This window comes from Pinus tabuliformis, chromosome 2_2 (genome assembly GCF_031772625.1).
Source record: "Pinus tabuliformis cultivar Carrire ecotype Pingquan chromosome 2_2, CPIR1, whole genome shotgun sequence".
Classification (NCBI taxonomy): domain Eukaryota; kingdom Viridiplantae; phylum Streptophyta; class Pinopsida; order Pinales; family Pinaceae; genus Pinus; species Pinus tabuliformis.
The window spans coordinates 288139159-288165775 of NC_142300.1; the positions used below are offsets into that span (position 1 = coordinate 288139159).

Below are 26617 nucleotides of genomic sequence, written 5' to 3' on the forward strand. Positions count from 1 at the left end.
TGTGAAGCTCCTCCCCTTTTTTTGTTCCAGGTGAAGGTCCCATTTATTGTTCCAGTGTCCACTAACCCCATGTTCATTATGAAGTTCTGGAAGGCCATGGAGTCTCTGCCTAGCTGTCTGATACCGCCTTTTTTCTCTGTAAGAGATCTTATCATATTGAAATCTCTTGCAATGATCCAGGGCATATTAGGGTGTCTTGCTCTTAGTTCCTCAAGGGAGGTGAGAAGCTTGAGTTTGTCTTCTTGCTTTTGAGGTCCATAGACATTTGTGATCATGTATATCTCTTTATCACCTAAAGGTTGACAAACCAAGGAAAGATAGTTCCTAGATGCCTCGGCATCTACGATTCCAAATTTTTGTGGATCCCATAGCGTGAGAATCCCCCCCCACTGAGTTTTTTGCTTTAACCACTAGATACTCATACTTGATTAGCCATTTATTATGAATTTCTCTAATCTTATCCATCGAACATTTTGTCTCCTGAATAAAAATCATATCTGGTTTTTCTTCTTTTATTCTAGTACTGAGATTTCTTTGTTTCCTTCTATTTCCTATGCATCTAATATTCCAAGTTGTGAGCTTCATTAAGAAAGGTTTGTAAAGGAGTAACTGGTAAGCTCTTTTATCTTACCTGAGTTAATCAATAGTTTCCCGCATTCATTCAGCAACTCCTTCTGTCTTTTTCTTTCTCTTTTCCTGCCTGGGTTCTTTAGAGATTGTGCCTGTGTCTCCTCCATCATTTTGATCCCTCTATGTTCCTGGATTTCATGATTTCTTTTGACTCTAGTTCCCTTCGTTTGTGATCTCCATAGGAAGAGTTGTTGAACCCATCATATTCCTCTTTTGGCAAGGAGTCCACTCCTCTAGTCGTTCCTTGTTCCAGAAATTTCTCTAGATCCAGATTTTCCCTATCTAGAATCTCCTGCAGTTCATGGTCCTCCGTTCCCGCCTCACTTGGAGTCATCTCATGGTCCCTTTTTATCTCCATCATGTTTTCTATGATATCTTCCATGCTATCATCCCTTTCCTTCTCAGTGATAATGTTCTCCATTTCCTGGTTCATTTCTTTGTTTCCTTCTTCTTCTTCTAGGATCTTAAAGCTATTGTGGCTCGGTTGTTTTTCCTCATTGATCTTCTTTTGCGACCTCTTTCCGCCTTTCCCTTTGCCCCCAACCTTGGTAAAACCCTCAGGATTTTTATCCACAATGGTTTTCACATTTCTCTCGATATTGTTTGTTGGGCAATCTCTATATAGATGCCCATGCTCATGGCATTTGCGGCATCTAAATGGGATGTGCTCATAGTCCACCGCCTGTACCCATTCTTCATCATATACTTCTAAAATTATCGCATCCGGAAGTGCTCTAGATAAGTCCATTTCCACACAGATCTAGGCGAAGGAGGTGTATTTTCCTTTCAGAGTCGCATCTGAGATCTTTAGAAAATGCCCCAGTTTGTTGCCTATTGTTTTCAACGATTCTGGTAACCAATAATCCAGAGGAAGGGAGTATAGTCTGATCCATACTAGTACCGATGAAAATGTCTCACGTTCCGGAACAAATTTCATTATCCATGGCCGCATGTAGAGGCCTGCAGCAACGTAGAAATATGGTCCTCCTTCAAACACTCTATCTTTATCCTCTAGGCTTGTGAATACTACTATGAAAAAGCCCTTGGATCCTAGATGAAGGTTTATTTCCCCCTTTGGCTTCCAGTGGCTCCTTATCCAGACATGCAACGCCCTCTCCGTCGGCCATATTCCCATGAATTTGCAGATGACCGCATGTTCCGTCATATGATCCCTATGCGCTTGTAGCGCAAGGTCGCTCAAGATGACCCGAGGAATGGTGTTCGACTTAGGTTTGCAGACCCCAGATGTCCTTACAGAAGTAGGTTTTTGACTGCTATCCCCTTTCTCCTTTTCCTTACTAGCTTCCTGCTGCTCCCCTTCCTGTTCATGAGGTCTGTTTCCTCCCAATGTGTCTGTGTTACTTGCCCCTGTTGCCTTCTCCAGAGGCTTCTTGAAACGCTTCTTTCCCGCGTCCTTGCTTCTATCTGTAACTACTTGACTGTAGGAGGGAGCAACACTCCCCCCTGCACGTCTCACCATGGTGCCCAACGTCAAAACCCTAACCCTAGTTCAAGTTGCAGAGCCTCCCGCGCATATGTTTCCTCCCAATGTGTCCGTCGTTCGGCATGAAACAAGATTATTCACTTGAACCAAGATAAGTATCTTAAATGTGTACTCAAAACAGTTTGGGATGTACATGTGCAAACCTGTAGCCACTCCATTGTTGATGTCAAATTACACATGGATATTAATTTTCATATTAGAGAGGGTAAAACTGAGTTTTACTCCTTAAAAAATGTTATAGAAATTTTACATATCCAATGATTTGTTCCAAAATGGATATTGATTTTGCTGAATTTTGTTATCCTATCTTTGAGATAACTTACCCCGCAAGATTGTCAGGCAAAGCAAAGAAAATTGATCGGTAGCACAAAAGAATACATAAGCTATGGTATTTGTTAAACTATGGCACCATTGATAATAATCAATTAAACCTAAGGGTTTTTGTAATTCTGATTGGGAGATGTGGACAGTGGAAGAACTAAAATAGACTATCTTAATTTGGAGTAATTTCATGGAACCCTTACAGTGTCAAGTAATTAAGTGAAGTATAAGTCGTGTCAAACAACAAAATAAGACATCTACAGCCAAATAAGACATCTAGATTAAAATGTTGGTTGTAGATATAGCTAAATCAACATGGTCCAAATTTGCTAGAGTGGGATAGCTAGGATTCCATCTCTATTTATTAAATATCATTGAATTCATACGATTTCGCCAGAGAATGTTTTACAGGTTAAATACAAGTTCAATACCTTTCAACATATGTCAACAAATATCTTCCTTCAAAAGTGAAATGTATTTATTGCTTGGTGCATATATAGTAGTTACATGGAATCAATACATAAGATTGAGTACCCCACAGATAGCTAAGTAGAAGATAGCAGGTCCAAGCACAAGACTATAACGAACTGGTTTCAGGTACTTCCTTCAAACTAGTATAGAGCAATAAGGTTAGAATTTGCCCAATATTTACCACCTTCAACCACTTTCAGAATTCCTTGTGATAAGTTTCAGAAGCATGGAGAACACTTTTGAATGGGATCAATAGATCCAATGGTTATTGATAATGACTAACTGGACATTCATAAAACATGAAAAGATGTTGCTTTTGAGAGTATTGAAATAAAAGTTGCATATTCACTCACTAGATTTAGAGCTATCCAACTCATATTAATTGGATTTAGAGTCTAGCCATCCCTGGAATAGTGGTTGCACTATTCATAGAATGCTGCTAGGGTTTTCTCATCTATTACAAACGTAGAGTATGCTTTCTAGCTAATTATACGTTTGAGAAAAGAGGCAAGATTAGGACTCATGAGGTGTTATGAATTTAATTATTCTATATGTTATGAATAAAATATAGGAAATAATGTAAATGAAGCGAACAAAGTTCGTTCTTCATGTTAAATACTCCAGAAGACTTGGAATATAAAGATCTTCATTGAGATACAAGAATTTATATTAAAATATATGAATAAGAATAATGATACAATGAGAGCGAGAGGCTTGCTTATATACCAAGCAGGTGTCTCTTCATGGAGAGTCATGTCTCATTTAGACATGCCTCGTCAACCTAATTACTAATTAACTAGTCATTATTTATGATTATTATCATTTACATTATTTCCTATATATTTTATTCATAGCATTGCCTTCCTCCTCAAAAAGCTTCGTCCTCAAAGCTTGTTGATGCAAAAGGCTCGATCTCTTTTTTAGTTTTGAATGTCTTCTCGTCTCAACATTGTCATCTTCGTTGATACAAGTTGATATGATCTTCTAAGTGATAAACAAAAATGTCGCACTGAGAAGGGATCAGACCATCCTAGATTAATCTTTTGTGGAATCTTGTGGTTACTGGATACTTCGTGTGAATTGTTATCACAAGACTGAATTGTACTAACATTAGTAGTCTTTGGAACATAAGTTTGTCCTTTATGTTTTGATTGATACAGATTCGTAGATTGATTGTGGTGTCTATCAACGTAATTCAGATGTAGATAAGGGGTTCTTTTGGTTTGGTTTTCCCTTATCATGCATCTGGGATTTTCTTGATTTACTTCAGAAACTAATGTTGTTAATTTAATTACATATTCTTCACTTGAAATTTTCATCATCTGAACTACAACATCCGAATATCCCCTCAACTGGATGGTCATCTTCTTGAGTTCTGATATTGACTGAATCGATATTCATTCCTCTTTCTTCAACTTGATCAACTACATCTGAAGACTTCGATATGTTTTCCATGTTGAGTTCTTCTAGTTTGCTTTTCAATATTTTGTTGTCATTTTTAAGTTTCTTAATTTGCGCCAATAATTTCTCGTCGTAGTCCTTAAGGCGAGTAACTTCTTTATTTTTGTCAATGGTGATTTTGTCAATTTCCCTTTGCATATTATGTATTACTTTTTTACATTCTCGAGAAATGACTTTTGCGATATCTTGCATATCTTCTGGTGTTATGGAATTTGGCTTCACTATAACATCTTGTAATGTTATATTTTTCTTTTTGTATGAAAATGTCAAAAACTTCTTCTTCATATTTAGGATAACAGATCCTAGTGATTCAATCCAATGCGAACCCAAAATTATATCACTGTGGTCGCAAAATAAGGTTTTAACGGTGAATGCGATACAAAAGTATAGTCTCCAATACTTAGTTGTAGATTGCTTATGTTGTATTGTTTGTCACTTGTGTCAACAAAACTTGTTTCAATTATATTTTATTCATGAATCACTAATTGGTTAGCACATTTAGTACTAACATAATTATTATTTTGAGTAGGATCAATAGAGATGATAACATCATTTCTCACAAGTGATCCTTTGAGTTTGAATAGCGCACCGACACATATACTAAGAGTTTTAGGAAATCTTCCCTCTTTCATTTCCGACTTCGACTCAATTTCTTTCTTGTCAGCAATTGTCTCCATTTTTGCTTTTGTCAAGATGAGCTTGGGTTATTTTTTTTAAATAACCCTTTCTAAAATATTATTCCCCTTTTTTTAAAATTATAATACCCTTGTAACTATATAAACTTTGGCTTTATAATGTATGATTTTAATATATTTTCAACTCTCTTTTTTTTTAACCTCCTACACAAATTAAAAATACTTTTTTGAATATATACCCTTTCAATTGTGATGAGAAGCCATGACTATGCGAATGGTCACTAGGAAATTTTAACTTGGAGTATGAATGGTCACTTGGAAATTTTTTACCATTTCAATTGTGATGAGAAGATGTGATTCTTGGAAATTTTAACTTGGAGTACGGATTTCTAGAGAACAATTGGATCGTTGTTAGGTATAAGGTATGTGAATCAAACAAATGGATTTGAATTTTGTAATGGAATGATTTAAAATTGAAAAATGTAAAGTACATGTGTTGAAAAAATGGGCGTGCTGTGATTAATCTCATTACACGGAAATGATAATTATGTTATTCAGCGGTGGCTACAAGTGGAAACGACCACAACAAGGTTGGTCGGGGAGATAACAACGAATGTAGCAGTGGAATAATGAGCGTAGCTTGGGACCCAGTGGAAAATGGATCAAACACGATGGAGGACGAGGCTAAGGGTGGACGCAGAAAAGGCAACGGAGGGCGAATGGATGACGGTAATGGCATGTGGAAGCGACTGCTACACGTAAGTGGTGGCGGTTGCAGGTGAGTGACAATAGTGTGCAAGGGCAATAAAACAATGGTTGTCGTGGGGCTCAGCCAAGATGACAGCATCCTTATTTTTTTACTTTGTTGCGGGGGCTTTATTGAAGGTTGTAGACTTTGGCGGTTGCGTGTTTGAGGCGGAAGGGGCTATGAAGGATGTAGACGATTGCTGGTAGGGTGTAGGGAGAAAGCCAGATGATGGATGTACGGATGCCAAGTGGCCACTGCTGCTGTGCAGTCGTCGATTGGTGGCTAAACAACCAGTTGTGGGTTGGCGGCGTTGGCTGGGACATATATGTGAAGTGGAAATGTTGTGTTGTACGATGGACTGTGAACGATGGTTTCCAGGCGGCAGAATGTTGGTGGTGGCCACTGTGAAGTGGAAGGTGCGGCCTTACGACTGCATTGTGTTTCTTTTCTTTTTTTTTATGGCCAAGGGCCAATTGGCGAAAATGGAGAAACTCCAAAGCTTGTAGCGAAATGCTTCAACGACAACGAAGTTGACGAATTTTGATAGCCAAAGCCCTGGATTGGAGAACAAATCTCTTGTGCAGTGGTTGAGCAGTCAGAGGATCAAACGGCTCTAATACCAAATGAAGTGAACAAAGTTCGTTCTTCAAATTAAATACTCCAGAAGGCTTGGAATATAAAGATCTCCATTGAGATACAAGAATATAAATTAAAATGTATGAATAAAAATGATGATACAATGAAAGCGAGAGGTTTGCTTATATACCAAGCAGGGGTCTCTTCATGGAGATTCATGTCTCATTTAGACATGCCTCTTCAACCTAATTACTAATTAACTAATCATTATTTATGATTATTATCATTTACATTATTTCCTATATATTTTATTCATAACACTATATTTTATAAAGTAAAACTAGACTAAATGCTCGTTTATTGCCATATAGGACAGCAATATGAATTTAAAAGAATAACAAAACTTCAAGAGGAAAATGATCGAGAATACTGGATCACTGACACGGTAAGAGAATATTATCAATCATAAGACACATATTGGTTCACAATATCACTCTCTGCAACAATTGCAAAAATGTCACATAGTAAAAATGGAGATAAAACCTCACTACAAGAACTGATTTTAAAATTCAATATCCAAAACTGGATCTGCATCCCAAGCTTCTCATAAAACAGCATCCTTGATCCTCATTGTGGCTGTGCGCTTGGAAACTAGTTTACGAGAAACAAATACACTCACTCTTGTTGTCAGCAACAGCCATGGTATAATCCCAATCTGCATATATTTTTTAGCAAAATAAGATTTATTTTACTTTATATTCATCAACTGACAATAATTTAAACCCTAGTGAATGGTCTACAAGCAACAAAACTGACATGCACATAAAGATGCATACCTTCACAAGGCAGTCCTTACTACCTCCAACCCTCAATGATAATGCACTCCCTGAAAATAATTTGGAATTGAACAAAATAAATGGATTATATTAATGTCCACTCATAATCTAACAAAAAACAATGGGACTCATGAGTGTGGTCAGTACAAATCGTAAAATAAGGAGTGACTAATGCATCTCCTAAAATAGTAAGAATATAATCTAACAATAATGTAGTAAGACAAAATAGGGAAAAATAAAATGGCAGATGTATCATTCACGTTGGAAAAAAACCAATAAATGCACATAACAATGTGAGATGCTAAAAGCCCCAGCACCCCACAACCGGCCCCACCTTTTCTGAACATATAAAGGACATGACATAAATGAAGGAAACAATCAAAATGCTGCAATTGACTGTGGACATGCTCACAGGTGAAAATGATAGCAGGTCTCTGGAAGAGGCCACAGTCATTAGTGATTCTCATTAACCCTAAGAGACCCTCCTACCCTCTGCACTCGTGGTTTTTCCTGTTAATACGCTTTATTCTTAGTAGGATTCACAGGCATTATGAATCATGATCTATTACAAGTTAATATTGCCTCCAGGAAGGCACTGTGTACTCTTTTTCACGAGTACTTATGTCAGCAATGATGAACATGGTTTCTATGTTTTGAAAACAGTCAAGATTCATCCATTTAACTGCCACTGTCATGTGAGATACAAGCGCCACAGTTTAACCTGAACTCTGTTCTCTTGTGATTTTTGAAAGACTTGGAAGTATCCACCTCGGCAAGGTCTGCCACCAGCTCTTGGCCAGACTTTGTCAGAACATTTTTGTATTTCTATGTTATATATTACAATTTCTTTCTTTTATTTACCAAAAGAAACAATATGAGATGCTATAACTACACATAACTATACAGCCTTCAGCATAGCCAGTAAATACAAACAGAATAAAAGATTATTGGTTTGTGGACTTGATATACTAACAAGTCCTTTTGAACTGATGAGTAAGTATTTGTTCGTGTTGGAAAATATAACTATGCTTGGTCTTCATAATTCAATTTTTGTATATTGTAAAAAAAAAGAAAATATAATTTTGAAAGCATGGGTTTTATGCTCTATTTTATTTTGTCAATTAGGTCTGTTGTCACCCAAACTGTACAAGAAAGGTGCAATGCTCAGGACAGGGGTTGTCACTCTGATCCCCACCCTCTCTGTTCTAGTTGTCTCCCTACAACATGCTATGGAGAGGGCGGGGATCGGAGTGACAGCCCCCGTCCTGAGCGTTGTCGCACCTTGCCTTTACAGTTTGGGCAACAACATTTCTGGTGTCATTGCCAGGGATAAGTTTATCTTGTTCTCGGCATTTTAACGACATTTTCTTCATCTTTTCATCCTCTCATCTTTCATATTTTCACTAATCTTCTCATCACCTTGTCCACATTCTCAATTTGCACCTTAGCACCTAGACATTTGGGTTAGTTTCTTGTTTGGGTGGTGAATCCACTTATTCATCCATTCACAAGACCTTATACTAGAAGAAATCATGGTAGCTTGGTTAACACCGCTCCTGATCCTGAAAAGGTTCTAAGAGCTCGATTAAACAAATTACTATCTAGTAAGCATTGAATCTTTCTCAGACAGGAAGCCCTTCCTGATATCCGCTTGCTTTTCCCTAATTCCATCAGTCAAGACATCACGGATTTTTACAGGCCTTGCAACTTTACCAATATCCAAGGGTGCCCTCATAATCTTCTAGATGCCGGTTTAGATAAGATCCCTATGTTTTAGGGGAACAATGCAATCACTGTTGATGCTCACATCGGGAAGTTCACATCTTTCCTGCTAAGACATGCTCACGCTGCTACCTACAATCATGAAGATGTTAGAATGAAGCTCTTTGTTCTCTCTTTAGAAGATGATGCATTGCAATGGTACTTAGACAAGCCTGATAATTCTTTTGATTCTCTGCAAGCTATCATTAATGCATTTAAGGGTAAATATGGGGACAAAAAAGAAGGAAGATATATGTTCAAAGCCATCAACAACATTAAGAAGAATGAGAATGAAATAATTGAAGAATTTAATCAAAGATTCAATGGTATTATCAAAGAAATGACTCAGGATTATAAACCTCCAGACAAGTCTTTGTTAGAGCAGTATCTTGAAGCCTTTTGTGTTGATACATCTTATGAAATTAGACGTGCTAAACCAACTGACTTAGCCACTGCTCAAGCTATTGCCGAAGAATTAGAAAAAGATAAGAAAGCGTCTGGTAAGTTGAAAATTCCTAGTTTTGAAAGAGGTATGATCAGAGCTAAAGGAAAAGAAATAAAGGAGGTAGAGTATGACCCAATCAAGGAATTAAATCAAATGATTAAGGAAATGAGAATTGAGCATGCTAAAGAAATGAGTGCCATGCAATCTAGGTTAATTCAAATGGAACAAAATTAAGCTCAAAATGTTCAACCTCGAAATAATAATAATAATCGAGGTAACAATAATCCATGGCCAAGAAGGAGTCCTCCTAATGATCAAAGGCCTCCTACTTTGCTTGAATCCGCCAATGTCATTGATCAGCCTATACCTTTTTACAGGCCTTGTGAATAATTCCACGAGAAAAGTTCATGTGCTCTTGCTAGAAGACTCCTAGATGAGGGAACCAGTGAACAAATAAATAATGTTAATTCTTCAAAGGAAGGTCGTTGCACAAACATGATTCCTCGTCTTTCACCATCAATAATTTTAGCGATGAAAATGATCCTATCACCCAGATGTATGGCAAAACTCCATCTCAGGAGTAGATTCTGGAAATTGCTAGAAGTAAAGGTTGCATTTATCAAAAGAAGGGCAAAGATCAAAATCAGAATAAACAAGTTGCATCTAAAAGCTATCAATCAAGATTCAAAATTGATTGGGCTGCATGGATAAATAGTGTCAAGAGTTTTGTCTCAGTGCTAAAACTTCTAAAGATTCCTTCCCAAAGGGCAATGTTCTTCAAACCTCTAGGCATGGCTCAACAGGATAAGACTGGTACACACCTAAAGGATGAAGAAATTAAGTTAAAGGATCTAAATTGTTACATGATGAATGAAGATAATCAACCTTTCTTCCTAACTTTAGAAGTTGATGACTACTTGCTTCACAACTGTATGTTGGATTCTGAGGCCTCTACTAATATCATAACTAAGAAGGTTATGGACCAGTTGAATTTGAGAATTTCAAGGCCCTATCACAACATTTTCTCTACGGATTCGAAGAAGATTGAAGTCCTCGGTGTAGTTAAATACTCGCAAGTTGCCTTGGCAAATTATCCATACAAGATTATCACCATGGACATAGCAATCATAGATGTGCCAGATATATGGGGAATGCTTTTATCCAGGAAGTTCGCAACTGACTTACGTGGATGTATCAAGATGGATCTATCGTATGCTACTATTCCCGCACAGCACGTGGTATGATCAGATTGTACAGAGAGGTAGAAAGAAGGTACCATGTTGAAAATCCGAAGAGGCCAGACAATGATGAGGAAATTGAACCACAGGGTCATCCTTCAAAGCATAATGCAATTGTGATTGAGTTCTTCCAGCCTATATATCATTTTTCTTCATCTCATCTTCCAAGCAAGAAAAGAAGAAGGCTTGATTTTGACAAGGATATGCAGCGCAGTGATGAAAGTTCACATCAACCAAAAAGGGTCAAGATTCAAAAGGGATATCTGACAAGAAACTGATCGAATTACCTGTAACCAAACAAGTGTTACAGATTGTGCCACAAGGATGACATCGGATGCCATAGAGCATCTTTTGTATTGTATCTCTAACCCTACACTCTTAGTTAGGATTTCATTATGTCATTAGTTAGTTTTCTTTCATGCATTTATATTTTATGTCTTTACATTTTGATATGTTAGAGTAGAATTTTTCTATTCCAGCAGATGTTCTATATATACATGATGATTTTGATTTTGAACGGATATCTATTTGATGGACTTCTAATTTCTTGGATATAGGATCATGGATTCTCACATTCCTTCAACGAAGCAATGTGTCCCCAAGTAGAGCCAAATGTTGACCACACTTTGTCAACAGTCCAAGGAAGCAGAATGCAAAGACATGAAGAAATTTTTTCAAAGTTCAAAGTCATCAACCAACACTATTGTATCATTGTAAACCCAATTTCTACAAGTTATATTGTAAATGATGCTAGTATGACCATTTATTTATGTAACAACACCTAGGTAAGCCTCTTATTTTTCCAAAGGATTTCATCCTAGGAAGTTTTTTAACCTCACCGAATTATGCATGTTTCTAAACACAGATAATCGACAGAGTTTTTCTTCCAGCTTAACCCCAAAGCTAGGGTGGAATTCGTTGACAAGGTCTTAGGTGAGTCTTAGTGTTATATCGAGTCTTTGTAAGAGTGTGTTTGGGAATAATTTAAGCACATTTGGCTAAATTATTTTATTACAAACACACTTGGTTTATACTAGATCATATTGAGTCGGAGAATTGGGTAAATTATTGAGGTATGAGTCTAAATGTGTTTTCCCCTTTCAAGGGTTGATATTGTAATAATTTGATATAAAAAATATATTAGTGCATTGTACCTCATTTTTAGACACCATGGCTAAAATATTTGAGTGGAAAAATTATTAATCCCCTATAGTGTCAATTAATTAATTTTTCTAGCTAAATTAAATAAAAATCCATCAATGACAATAATGCCATCACTTTGACCACAGGGCCAAATTTGGCTGCAAATTGCAGTGTGACCAACATTGACTTTTGACTATTTTGACTGGTTTTGACAAGTGATGACCTACTGAAGATTGACCATGTTTAATTGGTATTTTTGACTTGAATATTAGCATAGATTTCTATACAAATTGGATTTGTAAACCTTGCTAAAGAATAATTCCTCCTAAAAGAAAAGTTGTTGGGTTTTCTCCCAAGGTTGGGTTTCCCAGGGTAAAAATTAGTCTTGTAAAATTCCTCCTTGGAAAACACCCAAAATACCCCTATGTTTTTCTTGAGTTTTGATGTGATTTTCTAGCGAAACATTTTGTCAAATAGTTCGATGGTTTACTGTCATGGAGGGAGAAGCCCATGACTGGTGCTTTCATGGCTTTGCTACTTTGGGGCATGCCAATGTGACTTCATATGAGGATTTCACCAGGAGGGTGGTGGAGCATTTTGACCAGAGGGATCCGGAGGCTCACTTCAGGGAACTAACCCAACTCCGACAAACAAGCAACCCAAAACAGTACATATCGGAGTTCTTGAGAGTCTTAGTGATGTTGTCAGACCTATCAGATGCTCGGAGGGTGTACACCTTCATAGAGGGCTTACTCAAGCCCCTGCGTGGACTGGTGAAGTCACGCAGACCTTCCACACTACAGGAGGCAGTTACATGTGCCAGAGATTTACAGGGGGGCATCCCCAAGACACGAGCACCCTTTCCTGCACATACCCCTTACCCCCAGAAGAGGAGTGATACTAGACCCCCACCTCAGAGAACCGCCCAGGGATGGGGGCAGCTGGATGATGAGACACGGAAGGACCTCTGGAGCAAGAAGTTGTGCTTTACTTGTCAAGAGCCCTGGGCACCAGGCCATCGGTGCACAACTGGCAAAGCCCACTACATCAAGGTATTCTCAGATAGTGACCAAGAGGACGAGGTGGAGCAAGAGTGTGGTGTGGGAGACGGTGAGAGTCCGGTAGAGAGGGAACCACCACCACTACCTCCATAAGGGGGGGGCATCCTTTGCCCCATCTGAGGGAGTCCTTGCTCCTTTATGCAGGGTCCCCAAATTTCTGACATTGAGGATCAGTGGCACAATACAAGGGTAGCGGGTGTCGGTCTTAGTTGACAGTGGGGCTACCCACAACTTCATAGATGCCTAGTTGGTTCAGAGGAGGGGCCTCACCACGACCGAGTTTGAGGGCTTCTCGGTCTTAGTGTCGGGTGACCGGACCATGCAGTGCACTCAGTATGTGCCCGCTTTGACAGTGGCCATGGGGAACTACTCGATGACGACCTTTTCTTTCTGGTTGATGTGCCAGACACCAACGTGGTGATGGGTGTCCAGTGGTTGTACTCCCTCGGGCAAGTTACCGCTGATTGGAAGAAGCTAGAGATGGAGTTTACTGGCCCGGATGGCAAAATGGTGGTCCTGAGAGGCATGCATTCGTACCCACCACAAACAGTCTCAGCGCATAGGATGGAGGCAGATCTGCGACATGGAGAAATAGCATAAGCTGTAGAGCTAAGAGTTTCAGAGGTTTGGGGACAAGCCCAACCACCACCTCCAAACATACAGGCCTTGCTAGACAGGTACTCAATGGTATTTAGGGATATTCCACCAGGGCAGCCACCAGACAAGGGATTCGATCACACCATCGAGCTAGAGCCTGGTGTGCAGGCAGTGATTACCACCCCTTATAGGCATCCTAAGGCTTATAAGGACGAGATTGAGTGGGCCATCAAAGAACTGTTGGCATTGGGCCACATCAGGCCAAGTTCCAGTCCCTTTGCTTCTTCAGTGGTGTTGGTGAAGAATAAGGATGGAACCTTGCACATGTGCATTGTCGGGTTCTCAACAGGAAGACATTGAAGAACTGGTACCCCATTCCTCGCATCGATGAGTTGATGGATGAGCTTAGAGGAGCCAAGTACTTTTCTAAGATAGATCTACGTTCGGGGTACCTTCAAATCAGAGTGAGGGATCAAGATTTCCTCAAGACAGCATTTCGATGCCATTATGGGCACTTCGAGTTCCTGGTCATGCCCTTTGGGTTGACCAATGCCCCGGCTACCTTTCAGTCATGTATGAACCATGTGTTCCGAAGGTAGTTGAGGAGGTTTGTATTGGTGTTTTTTGATGACATACTGATATACAGTAGAACTTGGGAGGAGCATCTCCAGCACTTGGAGGAGGTGTTGCGTATTTTGGAGGAACAACAGTTCTATGCCAAGTTGTCCAAGTGTGAGTTTGGCCTGACCGAGATGCTCTACTTGGGGCATATCATTGGTGCAGATGGGGTGAAGGTACATGAGGAGAAAATACGAGCTATCCGTGATTGGCCGGTACCCAGAGATGTGACAGTGCTAAGGGACTTCTTGGGCATCTGCACGTATTACCGGAAGTTCATCAAGGGATTTTCATAGTGGACAGCTCCCCTCACGGATTTGACTAAGAGAGGGGCTTTTGCATGGACAAATGGAGCACAAATAGCTTTTGACCGCCTCAAGGAGGTGATGAGCAGTTGTCTAGTATTGGCACTTCCGGACTTTTCCCAGCCCTTCACCGTGGAGTGTGATGCATCTGGGGAGGGAGTTGAGGCAGTATTATCTCAGGATGGGCACACCATTAGTTTCGAGAGTCGAAAGCTTTTACCCCATGAGAGGTAATATTCTATATATGACAAGGAGATGTTGGCCATCATGCATGCCTTGGCCAAATTTCGGCAGTATTTGGTGGGTAACAAATTCTGGGTGAAGACTGATTACAACAGGACAACAAAGATGGGTCAGCAAGGTGCAGGCCTATGATTTTGACATAGAGTATGTGCGGGGGAAACAAAATGTGTTGGTTGATGCCCTATCCAAGAGACCCGCAGGCCTATCACTCGTGAGCATTTGCCATGATTGGAAGGCCCAGTTGTTGGTTGAATATTCCACAGACAGGAGGGCATGCAAGATTCTGGAGGGGACCTATGCAGATGAGCGCTATCGGGTGATGGACGAGGTCATCTACTACAAGGGGCGCATATTTCTGGTTCCCAACTCGCAGTTGAGGGAGAAAGTGCTCCGGGCAGCACATGACTCGGCATTGTCAAGGCATCTGGGGTTCAAGAAAACATACATGGCAATCAGGGAGTGTTTCACATGGAAGGGCCTCAAGGGAGACGTGTTGAAACACGTACAGGAATGTGAAGCATGTCAGAGGAACAAAGGGGAGTTGATTCATCCCGCTGAGTTATTACAGTCGCTTCCCATCCCCGAGGGGAAATGGGAGAGTATTTCCATGGACTTCATCACTAGGCTCCCCACAGTACAGGGAAAGGATTGCATCTATGTAGTAGTTGATCAATTGACCAAGTATGCCCACTTTTTCGCCTTCCCGACCCGGTATTCGGCTTCACAGATTGCATGAGTTGTTCTTCAGGTCGGTCTTCCAGTTGCAAGGACTTCCTAAGAAATAGTGAGTGACCGGGATAGCAGATTCATGGGAGGCTTCTGGGAGGAGCTCTTTGTGAAAAATTCTGAATCTAACAAACTAGAAATCCTACTGCAATAAACTGATTTGCATTACCTACTTGTGTTCTTCAATTTAACAAGTTATTTTCAGAAATATTCATAAAATATCAATGCAAATACACTTCAGCCTACACCAATAAACAGATCAAGTACTGAAAAATAAATGAGACAACCACACAAAGGACACTTATTTTTGGACTAAACGTCCCCGAAAAATCCCTCGGCATTGTCAAGGCATCAGGGGTTCAAGAAAACATACATGGCAATCAGGGAGTGTTTCACATGGAAGGGCCTCAAGGGAGACGTGTTGAAACACGTACAGGAATGTGAAGCATGTCAGAGGAACAAAGGGGAGTTGATTCATCCCGCTGAGTTATTACAGTCGCTTCCCATCCCCGAGGGGAAATGGGAGAGTATTTCCATGGACTTCATCACTAGGCTCCCCACAGTACAGGGAAAGGATTGCATCTATGTAGTAGTTGATCAATTGACCAAGTATGCCCACTTTTTCGCCTTCCCGACCCGGTATTCGGCTTCACAGATTGCATGAGTTGTTCTTCAGGTTGGTCTTCCAGTTGCAAGGACTTCCTAAGAAATAGTGAGTGACCGGGATAGCAGATTCATGGGAGGCTTCTGGGAGGAGCTCTTTGTGAAAAATTCTGAATCTAACAAACTAGAAATCCTACTGCAATAAACTGATTTGCATTACCTACTTGTGTTCTTCAATTTAACAAGTTCTTTTCAGAAATATTCATAAAATATCAATGCAAATACACTTCAGCCTACACCAATAAACAGATCAAGTACTGAAAAATAAATGAGACAACCACACAAAGGACACTTATTTTTGGACTAAACGTCCCCGAAAAATCCCAATGCGGGAAAACCAGTGCAGCAGCTTTGAGGGTTTTCTATTACTAAGCAGTAGTTTTGAATACAAATGTTGGTTGCCCTCCCGGCAAACCAGTGACAGAGAAATATAATGGTGGGAAACCTGAGTGAGTTTTACTTCACCCGGTAGATTATGGCTGATCAGGCAGCAAAACTGGCTAGCCCCGGCTACTTCCGCGTTGGCCCTACGTCAACCCCACAGGCTCTGCATCAGCTCTGCGTCAGCTCTTCTGCCTACTACGTCAACTTTCCCTGTTGTTCTGGCAGTTCTGGCTTTCAGCATGTAAGGCAGCTTTCTCCTCTGTGTTGGCTCTTCTGGCTCTACGTCAAGGCTGCATGGGCCCAGACTGGCCCAGTGTCAATCCTCTTGGCGACTCCGCTGCCTCCACAAGCTTCTCTCCGCCTCTGTCAGTATTCCCAAACTATCCCTGCACCTCAACTACAAGATCTCCCCAATAGATTTTCCTCCTGAGAAATTCTCACCTCAAAAAATCGATTTCCTCAATCTCTTTGTGTGTATTCTCCAACTGACCCCAAGCCTTCCTTTATACTTTTCCTGTTGAGAAATCAATAGCTATGATCTAATCTCTAATCAACGGCTAAGATTAAATTAGACTTGATCCTCGCCACTTAGAAGCTTCTCACCCATATTTACATTAATTCACTTTAATTATTTTAATTTCCTAAGTTTTAACTTAGGCACCATTAAAAATAATTAATTATTTGAATAACATGCACTCCAGGTGGAATTTCTCCAAAAGACTTCTAGGTCTTGAAGATCTCATGTGTTCTAGCCCCTCCACAAAATTTCGGAGCTAGAGCACATCCAATGCTACCCAAAAAATCAACTCCCTCTTAGCGAGGAATGTGCTCTAGCAATACTTCCCAACTGAAGTATCACATTGATCCACAGCATCGATCCTCTGCACTGTTGATGCTTGGCCTGCTGCCCTTCATCCACTGCGCTGTTGCAATATGTATTGTTGTCCCACTGTCACTGTTGCATTTGTACTACAGCTCCCTCTCAATATGTTGCATCATGCTGCCCATAGCACTGCCACTGCTAACTGCTGCAACTCAGTTGCTGAGAGGTAAGCAACGGAAAAGCTACCCAAAAGCTGACATGTTGGTCAGTCTGGATGCCCCTTGACATTGAAGCTACCTCTGCTGCTAATCTGTGTTGACCCTCTGATGCTACTACGTTGTTGTTGTATATGCTTTGTGCCTCCCACACTGTTGCAACATTCCACTGCGCTGCTTCAGACTTTGGCACTCTAGCTCTACCACTGTTGCTCCATCATCCCTCGCACCAACTGACTCCCGTCATTCTGCTACTGTCATTAAAGGCTCTTGTAGCCGTATGTGATCCAAGAGTTTGGGCACCTAGAGGATCCTGCTCTTTTTCTGTAGCGCTTTAGAATTACAACTCTAAATCACCCCACCTCCCTCCTGGAGATGTCGCTACCATCTCTGCCAAATGAATGTCGAACTGGTTCTCTTCTCCCTCTTTCGTTGCTGCGGCAACAAAACTCCGATCTGGATTTATTTGGCGCTCGAAATCCTCTAAGGAACAAGCTCCCTCTGAAGTTCAATTTCCTTTGCCAACCACTGTTGAACCACCCCTCTCTAATCTCTCATTGTTGCTACTCAGCACTGGATCTAGATTTCTTGGCAAGGAATCTTATGAGGAACTGATTCCCTCTACTTTGCCTCTGCCCCACTAGGTATTGTTCTGCACCAATAAAATCAACACCCCACTAGCAACTCCAGATAAAATCTGTAATATCCCTTACCAGAGATATCCCTCAAATACAAGCAAACTCCAACCAGAGAAATAATGATAGTGCAACATACAATAATGTATACATAGAAAATAAGCAAATACTCGAGAAATGCTAAGCCATTTTATTATACTGAGTAATGGAAAGAGTACAAGAGGTGATCAGAAGGATAGCACCTCGACTTGCACAAGGCAAGTGAAGAAATACACTCAGAATGGTAAGGAAATGGCCTCTTTCTGAACTGCATCCAAACTGCCGGAGAACTGTTGTGCTGCTGCCACTGTTGGAATCAAATGAAGATTTGGGGTTGTTCCCCCCCTCAAAAAATGTTGAAACTCTGGAATCAGCCTCTGCTCAATAAACCTAGAAAAGCCCAGAAAGCTTTTCTAAAATTGTTGACCCCCGAAAATCACCCTCTTGGGGATCTACGCAATCCCTCAAGGCTCTGTGCTGCTCCTGAAGAGAAACCTCCAAAACTATGCCCGAAACTCTGCCAAAATCCTCCAATATGCAAGGGCTAATCCCTTGCTCAATCTCCCAACTCAAATCCTCCACAAAAACCCAATCCGGAGCTCCTACCCAAAAGAACTGCGTCCTCCCCTCTCAAGACTGCGCAGTCATCAAAAATACTCAACTCCTCCTCAACTCCAGAAATTACTCCTCCTATAAAATACGGATGGAACTACCTTGCCCGAGCAGGTACTCGAAGTCCCCCGGGGCTAAGGGTGAGATCTGCGAACGGAGACACTCGATGCACTAAACAGTGCTGCAGACAGGCTAAACAGCCAGCGTGCTCTAAGTTGAAGTGACTAGCTCAAATGCAACATAACCGAATGATCAAAATGAGAAAGCTCCTCTCTCCTTTATAGCGTTGACCTCTCTCAAAACCCTAAGGCCCACCTCCTCCAACGTAGCCTCTCTCTTGCCACGTGTTCCTTCTCCACCTACGCAGTCCCTCCAAGTGTCTGCGTGGACCCCTTCTCTACGTGGTCCCTGGGCCCCCTTGGCTCCCCTTTAAGTTACAACGTTGTGCTACTAGGGAGTGACTTTATTCATAAAGTGAGTTATGTCCCCCTTCCTCACTTTTTTTATTTATAACGAACTATAGACGGCAAAATTGAGCAAAATCAAATATTCGAATTAGCCATGGCTAATTAGGAATATTACAGTCTCCCCCAGTAAAATGTTGCTTGTCCTCAAGCAACTGAAGTGATGCATGCTGCAAAATTTTCTCACTCTCCTAAGTGGCATCCTCATTCGGTAAATTCTTCCACCTCACCAAAAATCCCCGGACCGTCCTGCTCCGTAGCTGCCTCTCCCTGGTATCAATAATAGCCTCTGGCTGCAACACCAAATGCCCCTCATCATCCGTGGGTGGTAGCTCATCTGTCACTGTCACCTGCTGCCCCAATGCCTTCTTCAGGCATGATACATGAAAAACGTTATGAATCTTGTTGCCTTGGGGCAGCTCCAATTCATACGCAACCTGTCCAATCCTGCGTATCACCCTGTATGGCCCATAAAAGCGGGGCTTGAGCTTATCAGCTCCCTTCTGCTTCAATGACGACTGTCGGTATGGCTATAATCGTAGGTAGACCAAGTCCCCTACCTCAAACTGTCTCTCCACCCGACCCTTGTCAGCATACAACTTTTGTTGGTTCTGCGCTATAACCATATTATCCTTGAGAGCTCGGAGGATACCCTGACTCTCTTGGATCCATATCTTGGCTCTCGGAGCCTTGCTAGCACCAAACATCACGTCAGCAAAAGATAAAGGATGATATCCATACAAAGCATAGAATGGTGACATACCAATGGACATGTGATGTGTAGTGTTGTAGCAGTACTCCCCCAGATGCAGCCACTTCAGCCAAGCTTCTTGTTGCCCACTGACATAGTTACGCAAGTAGCCCTCCAGCCACTTGTTAACTATCTCCGTCTGTGGGTGATAACTAGTACTCGGTGTCAACTCCGTCCCCACCAACCGAAAAAGCTCCTGCCAAAACCCGCCCATGAAACAGTTGTCGCTGTCACTGATGATGGTCTTAGGAAGACCATGTACCCTGAAGATCTCTCTGAAGAACAGCTCGGCCACCTGCGCTGCAGTGTAGTGTGCGGATATGGCGAAAAAATGTGTGTACTTTGTCAGCCGATCAACGATGACAAAGATACAATCCTTGCCCTGCACCATGGGCAACCCTATGATGAAGTCCATCGAAATACTCTCTCATTTCCCCTCCGGAATGGGAAGAGGCTGCAATAATCCTGCGGGATGGCTCATCTCTCCCTTGTTCCTCTGGCAAACCTCGCACTCCCGGATATGCTAGAGTACGTCCTCCTTAAGGCCCTTCCATGAGAACCTCTCTCTAATGGCCCTGTAGGTTTTGGTAAACCCTTGATGGCCGGCCAATGGTGAATCATGTGATGCCTAAAGTATCTTCTTCTTGAGCTGAGATCCCTCAGTCAAGAAGATCCGATCCCTATAGTAGATGATCTCAACGATCACCCTGTACCTGTCATCCGCCACCTGCCCATCCAGAATCTCACATGCAAACCTGTCCTTGGAGTACTCTACTAAGAGTCGAGCCCTCCAGTTCGTGTCCAAGCTCATAAGAGACAATGTGGCTGGTCTACGTGAAAGGGCATCTGCTACCACGTTGTTCTTACCCTTCACATACTCAATGTCAAAGTCATACGCTTGGATCTTACTGATCCACTTCTGCTGCCTCTCCTGTCGCTGTTTCTGCTCCAAAAAGAACCTGAGGTTGTTGTGATCAGTCCTCACCCTGAACCTGTTACCCACTAAATACTGCCAGAATTTGGCTAATGCATGCATAATGGTCAGCATCTCCTTGTCGTATATAGAATACAACCTCTCATGCGGAAGGAGCTTCCAGCTCTCAAAGTCTATAGGGTGACCTCCCTCCATCAACACTACGTCGATCCCCTCTCCCGATGCATCACAATCCAAAACAAATCGCTGCAAAAAATCTGGCAATACAAGCACTGGGCAACTACTCATAACCTCCTTGAGCCTGTCAAAGGCTCACTGCGCTGTATCCAACCAACTGAATGCCCCCTTCCTCGTCAGATCTATCAGGGGTGCAGCAAGCAGTGAGAAACTCTTGACAAACTTCCGGTAGTAAGTACAAATGCCAATGAATCCACGAAGTTCTGTCATGTTCCTCGGCTACGGCCAATCTCTGATGGCCCTGATCTTCTCCTCGTGGACTCTCACTCCGTCCACTCCTATGATGTGTCCCAAGTACAACATCTCCGTCAATCCAAACTCACACTTGGAGAGCTTGGCATAGAACCACTGCTCCTCCAAGATGTGCAACACTGTCTCAATGTGTTGGAGATGCTCCTCCCAAGTCCTGCTGTAAATGAGAATGTCATCAAAGAACACCAACACAAAATTCCTTAAGTGACTGTGGAAGATGTGATTCATGCAGGACTGGAATGTAGTTGGGGCGTTGGTTAGCTCGAAGGGCATCACCAAAAACTCAAAGTGCCCATAGTGACACCTGAATGCAGTCTTGGGAATGTCCTGCTCCCTCACACGAATCTGATGGTACCCAGATCTCAAATCAATCTTTGAGAAGAACTGTGCTCCTCTCAACTCATCGATCCTGGGTATGGGGTACCTGTTCTTCAGGGTCTTCTTGTTCAGGGCCCTGTAGTCAATGCACATCCTCAATGTGTCGTCCTTCTTCTTCACCAACACCACGGAAGAAGCAAAAGGACTCGTGCTCGGCCGAATGTGCCCAAGAGCCAGCAACTCCTGGATGACCCACTCAATCTCATCTCGATAAGCCTTGGGATGCCTATAGGGGGTAGTGATCACTGCTTGTATGCCCTGCTCAAGCTCAATGGTGTGCTCAAACCCTCGGTCCGGTGGCTGTCCCGGCGGACTCTCCCCAAACACTGTGGCATACTGGTCAAGGATGGACTGTATCTCTAGGTGCACCGTCTGCCCTATAGTTCCTACCTCTGATGCACGCAGCTCCACTGCCCATTCTACGTCTCCCTTCCGGAAGACTGCCTCCATCCGATGAGTCGAAACAGTCTGAGGCGGATATGTGTGTTGTCCCCGTATCTTCTCATGCCTCTCTGTCTTCTCATCATCCCACTCCATCTCTAGGGCCTTCCAATCTGTCGTGACCTTCCCTAAAGTGATAAGCCACTGAACACCCAGTATCATGTTGGTGTCCTGTATATCAACCACGAAAAAGTGGTCAGTCAGTGTGTAGGTGCCCATCATCACTGATAACTCTGGAACATAACGAGCACACACCATGGTCTGATCTCCTAGGACCAAAACTGAAAAGCCATCGAAGCTCTCTATCTGTATACCACACCGCTCAACCATCTGTGCATCGATGAAGTTGTGGGTTGCCCCACTGTCAACCAAAATTGATACTTTTTGGCCACGTACTGTCCCCCGTACGCACGGCGTCAAATACTTCGGAACTCCTCGCAATGCTGCAAGGGCCCCTCTGGTAGGTGCAAAAGCTGCACCCCTGGCTGCTGGTGGTGGAGGTGGATCCTACACAGCATGACTATTCCCTACCTCCACATCATCCTCCTCATCCTCTTCCCCGCTACTCTCGGAGAAGACCTCAATAAAATGTGCTTTGCCAGCAGCACATCTATGTCCCGGTGCCCACGGCTCCTGACAGGTGAAGCACAACTGCCTCTTCTTCAACTCCCTCCTGGTATCATCATCAATCTATGCTCATCCTGGATTCCCCTTTGGAGGCGGAATCCTCACATCCTTCCCCTTAGGCTGGAAAGCCTGTCTCTGGGGGTAAGGTGTCCAGGTCCTGGGTAAGGCATCCTGTAAGTCCCAGGTCCTGCTAATAGCATCCTGGAGTGTGGCTGGTCTAGTGGATCTGACTAGACCCCGAAGTGGCTCTGCTAACCCCTCAACATACATGTAGATCCTCCATGCCGTGGATAGATTTGGCACCATCACTGAAACCCTCAAGAAGTCTGCAATGTAGGTCTCTGGGTTTCCGGTCTGTTTGAGCCTCGTCAGCTCAACAAAGTGTTGTTCCGGATCCCTCCAATCAAACCTCTCTATCAGTCTCCTGGTGAACTCGGCATATGTCGTCACTGTGGAGTGTCCGAGTGTAACCAACCCATGGAACCACCAGTCCTAGGCCTCAACATCCAAATGTAATGTCACCACCTTGATAGCCTCTGTCTCCAACATCTGGTTAAGCTAGAAATAAATGTCCAGCTTCTCCACCCAAGACTTTGCCGAACTGTTTGATGAGCCATCAAACGTAGGCAAGTGAAATCTACTAGCTGTGCGGTGGGTGTCTCCATCATGATAATGTCGGTATCCTTTGTGATGGTCGCGAGGTCTACTATCCCGCTGGAGCTGAACAAAGTCTCTGAATGAGAGAGCATCCCTGAACTCCTGCCCATAGGCCTGGTACTCCACAAAATAATCGCCCATATGACCGGGCTCTGCCTCCTGCTATGCTCCGGCCCCCGTGTCTGCTCCTAGGAAAGTGGGCATGGTAGAGCATATAGGGGCATGTGAGGCCACCTACTGAGTAGTATCACGCTGAGTGGCACCCTGCTCTGGCAAATGGTGAGATGCACCCGATCCCTCTCCAACCTAGAAAACCCGTGGGCTCTCACGCTGTCTAGCCTCCACCGTCGTGAATCTCTGCCCCATCACCTCGATCTGCCTCGACAGATCCTGCACTGATTTGAGGAGCATGTCCGCAAATTTCTTCCCATCATCATCTGCCATCGGATCCTCCTGCTCTGCGTCCACCACAGGCTCCTCCTGTTCTGTGTTCACCATAAACTCCTCTTGTTCTGTGTCCACCACCCGAACACAGTCTCCCTCTCCGTAGGTGTTCTCCAACCTACGCTCAATATCTCTGTATTTCCTACCTCTGTAACAGATGTAGGGCTTCTCCCTCGGTGTCATAGACTGCTAGCTCCACAGGCTGAGCCAGATCTATGCTCTGATACCACTGTAATATCCCTTACCAGAGATATCCCTCAAATACAAGCAAACTCCAACCAGAGAAATAACAATAGTGCAACATACAATAATGTATACATAGAAAATAAGCAGATACTCGAGAAATGCAGAGAGAAATGCTAAGCCATTTTATTATACTGAGTAATGGAAAGAGTACAAGAGGTGATCAGAAGGATAGCACCTCGACTTGCACAAGGCAAGTGAAGAAATACACTCAGAATGGTAAGGAAATGGCCTCTCTCTGAACTGCGTCCAAACTGCCAGAGAACTGTTGTGTTGCTGCTACTGCTGGAATCAAATGAAGATTTGGGGTTGTTCCCCTCCTCAGAAAATGTTGAAACTCTGGAATCAGCCTCTGCTCAATAAACCCAGAAAAGCCCAGAAAGCTTTTCTAAAATTGTTGACCCCCGAAAATCACCCTCTTGGGGATCTACGCAATCCCTCAAGGCTCTGCACTGCTCCTGAAGAGAAACCTCCAAAACTCTGCCCGAAACTCTGCCAAAATCCTCCAATATGCAAGGGTTGATCCCTTGCTCAATCTCCCAGCTCAAATCCTCCACAAAAACCCAATCCGGAGCTCCTACCCAAAAGAACTACGTCCTCCCCTCTCAAGACTGCGCAGTCATCAAAATACTCAGCTCCTCCTCAACTCCAGAAATCGCTCCTCCTGCAAAATACTGATGGAACTACCTTGCCCAAGTAGGCACTCAAAGTCCCCCGGGGCTAAGGGTGAGATCTCTGAATAGAGACACTCGATGCACTAAACAGTGTTGCAGACAGGCTAAACAACCAACGTGCTCTAAGTCGAAGTGACTAGCTCAAATGCAACATAATCGAATGATCAAAATGAGAAGGCTCCTCTCTCCTTTATAGCGTTGGCCTCTCTCAAAACCCTAAGGCCCACCTCCTCCAACATAGCCTCTCTCTTGCCACGTGTTCCTTCTCCATCTGCGCAGTCCCTCCAAGTGTCTGCGTGGACCCCTTCTCTACGTGGTCCTTGGGCCCCCTTAGCTCCCCTTTTAAGTTACAACGTTGTGCTACTAGGGAGTGACTTTATTCATAAAGTGAGTTATGTCCCCCTTCCTCACTTTTTTATTTATAACTAACTATAGAAGGCAAAATTGAGCAAAATCGAGTATTCCAATTAGCCATGGCTAATTAGGAATATTACAAAATATGTGTTGCACCTCTAGCCACAGCAACCAGAAAAACGAGACTCAACAGTCTCTACGCTAGCCCAGCAATCATTGTGTTACCTTCTGCAGCAACAGCGTCACCCAATCAAGCTAACGCAGGCTCTGCGTGAGCCTCCCTTGGTGACTACATCACCCCTCCTCTGCTCTCTTGGCCTAAAACTGTATTGTCTCGCGAGACAATTGCCTTCATGCACAGATTTTCCTCTGTTCTTCCGTTGATGGCTTCAGTCCTCCTTGATCTGCAATCGCTCTGATAACATGTGAAAAATTCTGAATCTAACAAACCAGAAATCCTACTGCAATAAACTGATTTTCATTACCTACTTGTGTTCTTCATTTTAACAAGTTATTTTTAGAAATATTCAAAAATATTAATGCAAATAGACTGCAACCTACACCAATATACAGATCAAGTACTTAAAAATAAATGAGACAACCACACAAAGGACACACTTATTTTTGGACTAAATGTCCTCGAAAAACCCAATGCGGGAAAACTGGTGCAGCAGCTCTAAGGGTTTTCTATTATCAAGCAGTAGTTCTAAATACAAATGCTAGTTGCCCTCTCGGCAAACTAGTTACAGAGAAATACAATGGCGGAAAAACTGAGTGAGTTTTACTTCTCCCGGCAGATTCCAGCTGATCCAGCAGCAAAACTAGCTAGCCCTGCTACTTCTACGCTGGCACTGCGTCAGCGCAACAGGTTCTGTGTCAGCTCTTCTGCCTACTACATCAGCTTCCCCAGTTGTTCCGGCAGTTCCGGCATTCTGCGTGGATGGCAGCTTTCTCCTTTGTGTTGGCCCTTTTGGCTCTGCATCAAGGCTGCGTGGGCCCAAACTGGTCCAGCGTCAGTCCTCCTGGCTACTGCGCTGCCTCCACAAGCTTCTCTCCACCTCTCTGTCAATATTCCCGAACTATCCTTGCCCCTGAGCTGCAAGATCTCACCAATCGATTTTCCTCCTGAGAACTTCTCACCTCAGAAAATCGATTTCCTTAATCTCTCTGTGTGTATTCTCCAACTGACCTTATTGACCATTGGAGTGGCACCTGATGATTATATGAAGACTCCATGCCCAAGGATGATCCAGAGGACACTTGTACCATCAGATATCATCATTCAACAGAGTTTTTTAACTCTACTTCTATGTTCTCGTCATCTTTCTTGTACCCAGATTACACACCCTACAAGGAATTGTAATGAGTGATACTAGTAATGATGAGTTTTTGACTCTGTAACAAGCCTAGGGTGTTGGGACTCGATGCTCAAACAAGTACACCTTGGAGTGTTTGTTTTATCTGGTTAATT

General features: G+C 42.8%; 1 protein-coding gene across 1 annotated transcript in view; it reads right to left on the reverse strand.

Annotated features, from left to right (window-relative positions):
* Nucleotides 1-6727: 6727 nt before the first annotated feature.
* Nucleotides 6728-26617, reverse strand: part of LOC149192458 (tail-anchored protein insertion receptor WRB-like protein) — a 117981-nt gene continuing 98091 nt past the window's right edge. The window contains exons 6-7 of the mRNA XM_089406394.1: nucleotides 7183-7232; nucleotides 6728-7061 (exon numbers count right to left, since the gene is read on the reverse strand). Of these exons, the coding sequence (XP_089262520.1) occupies nucleotides 6951-7061; nucleotides 7183-7232 (161 nt within the window). The 3' untranslated portion in view covers nucleotides 6728-6950. The remainder of the gene's footprint in view (nucleotides 7062-7182; nucleotides 7233-26617) is intronic.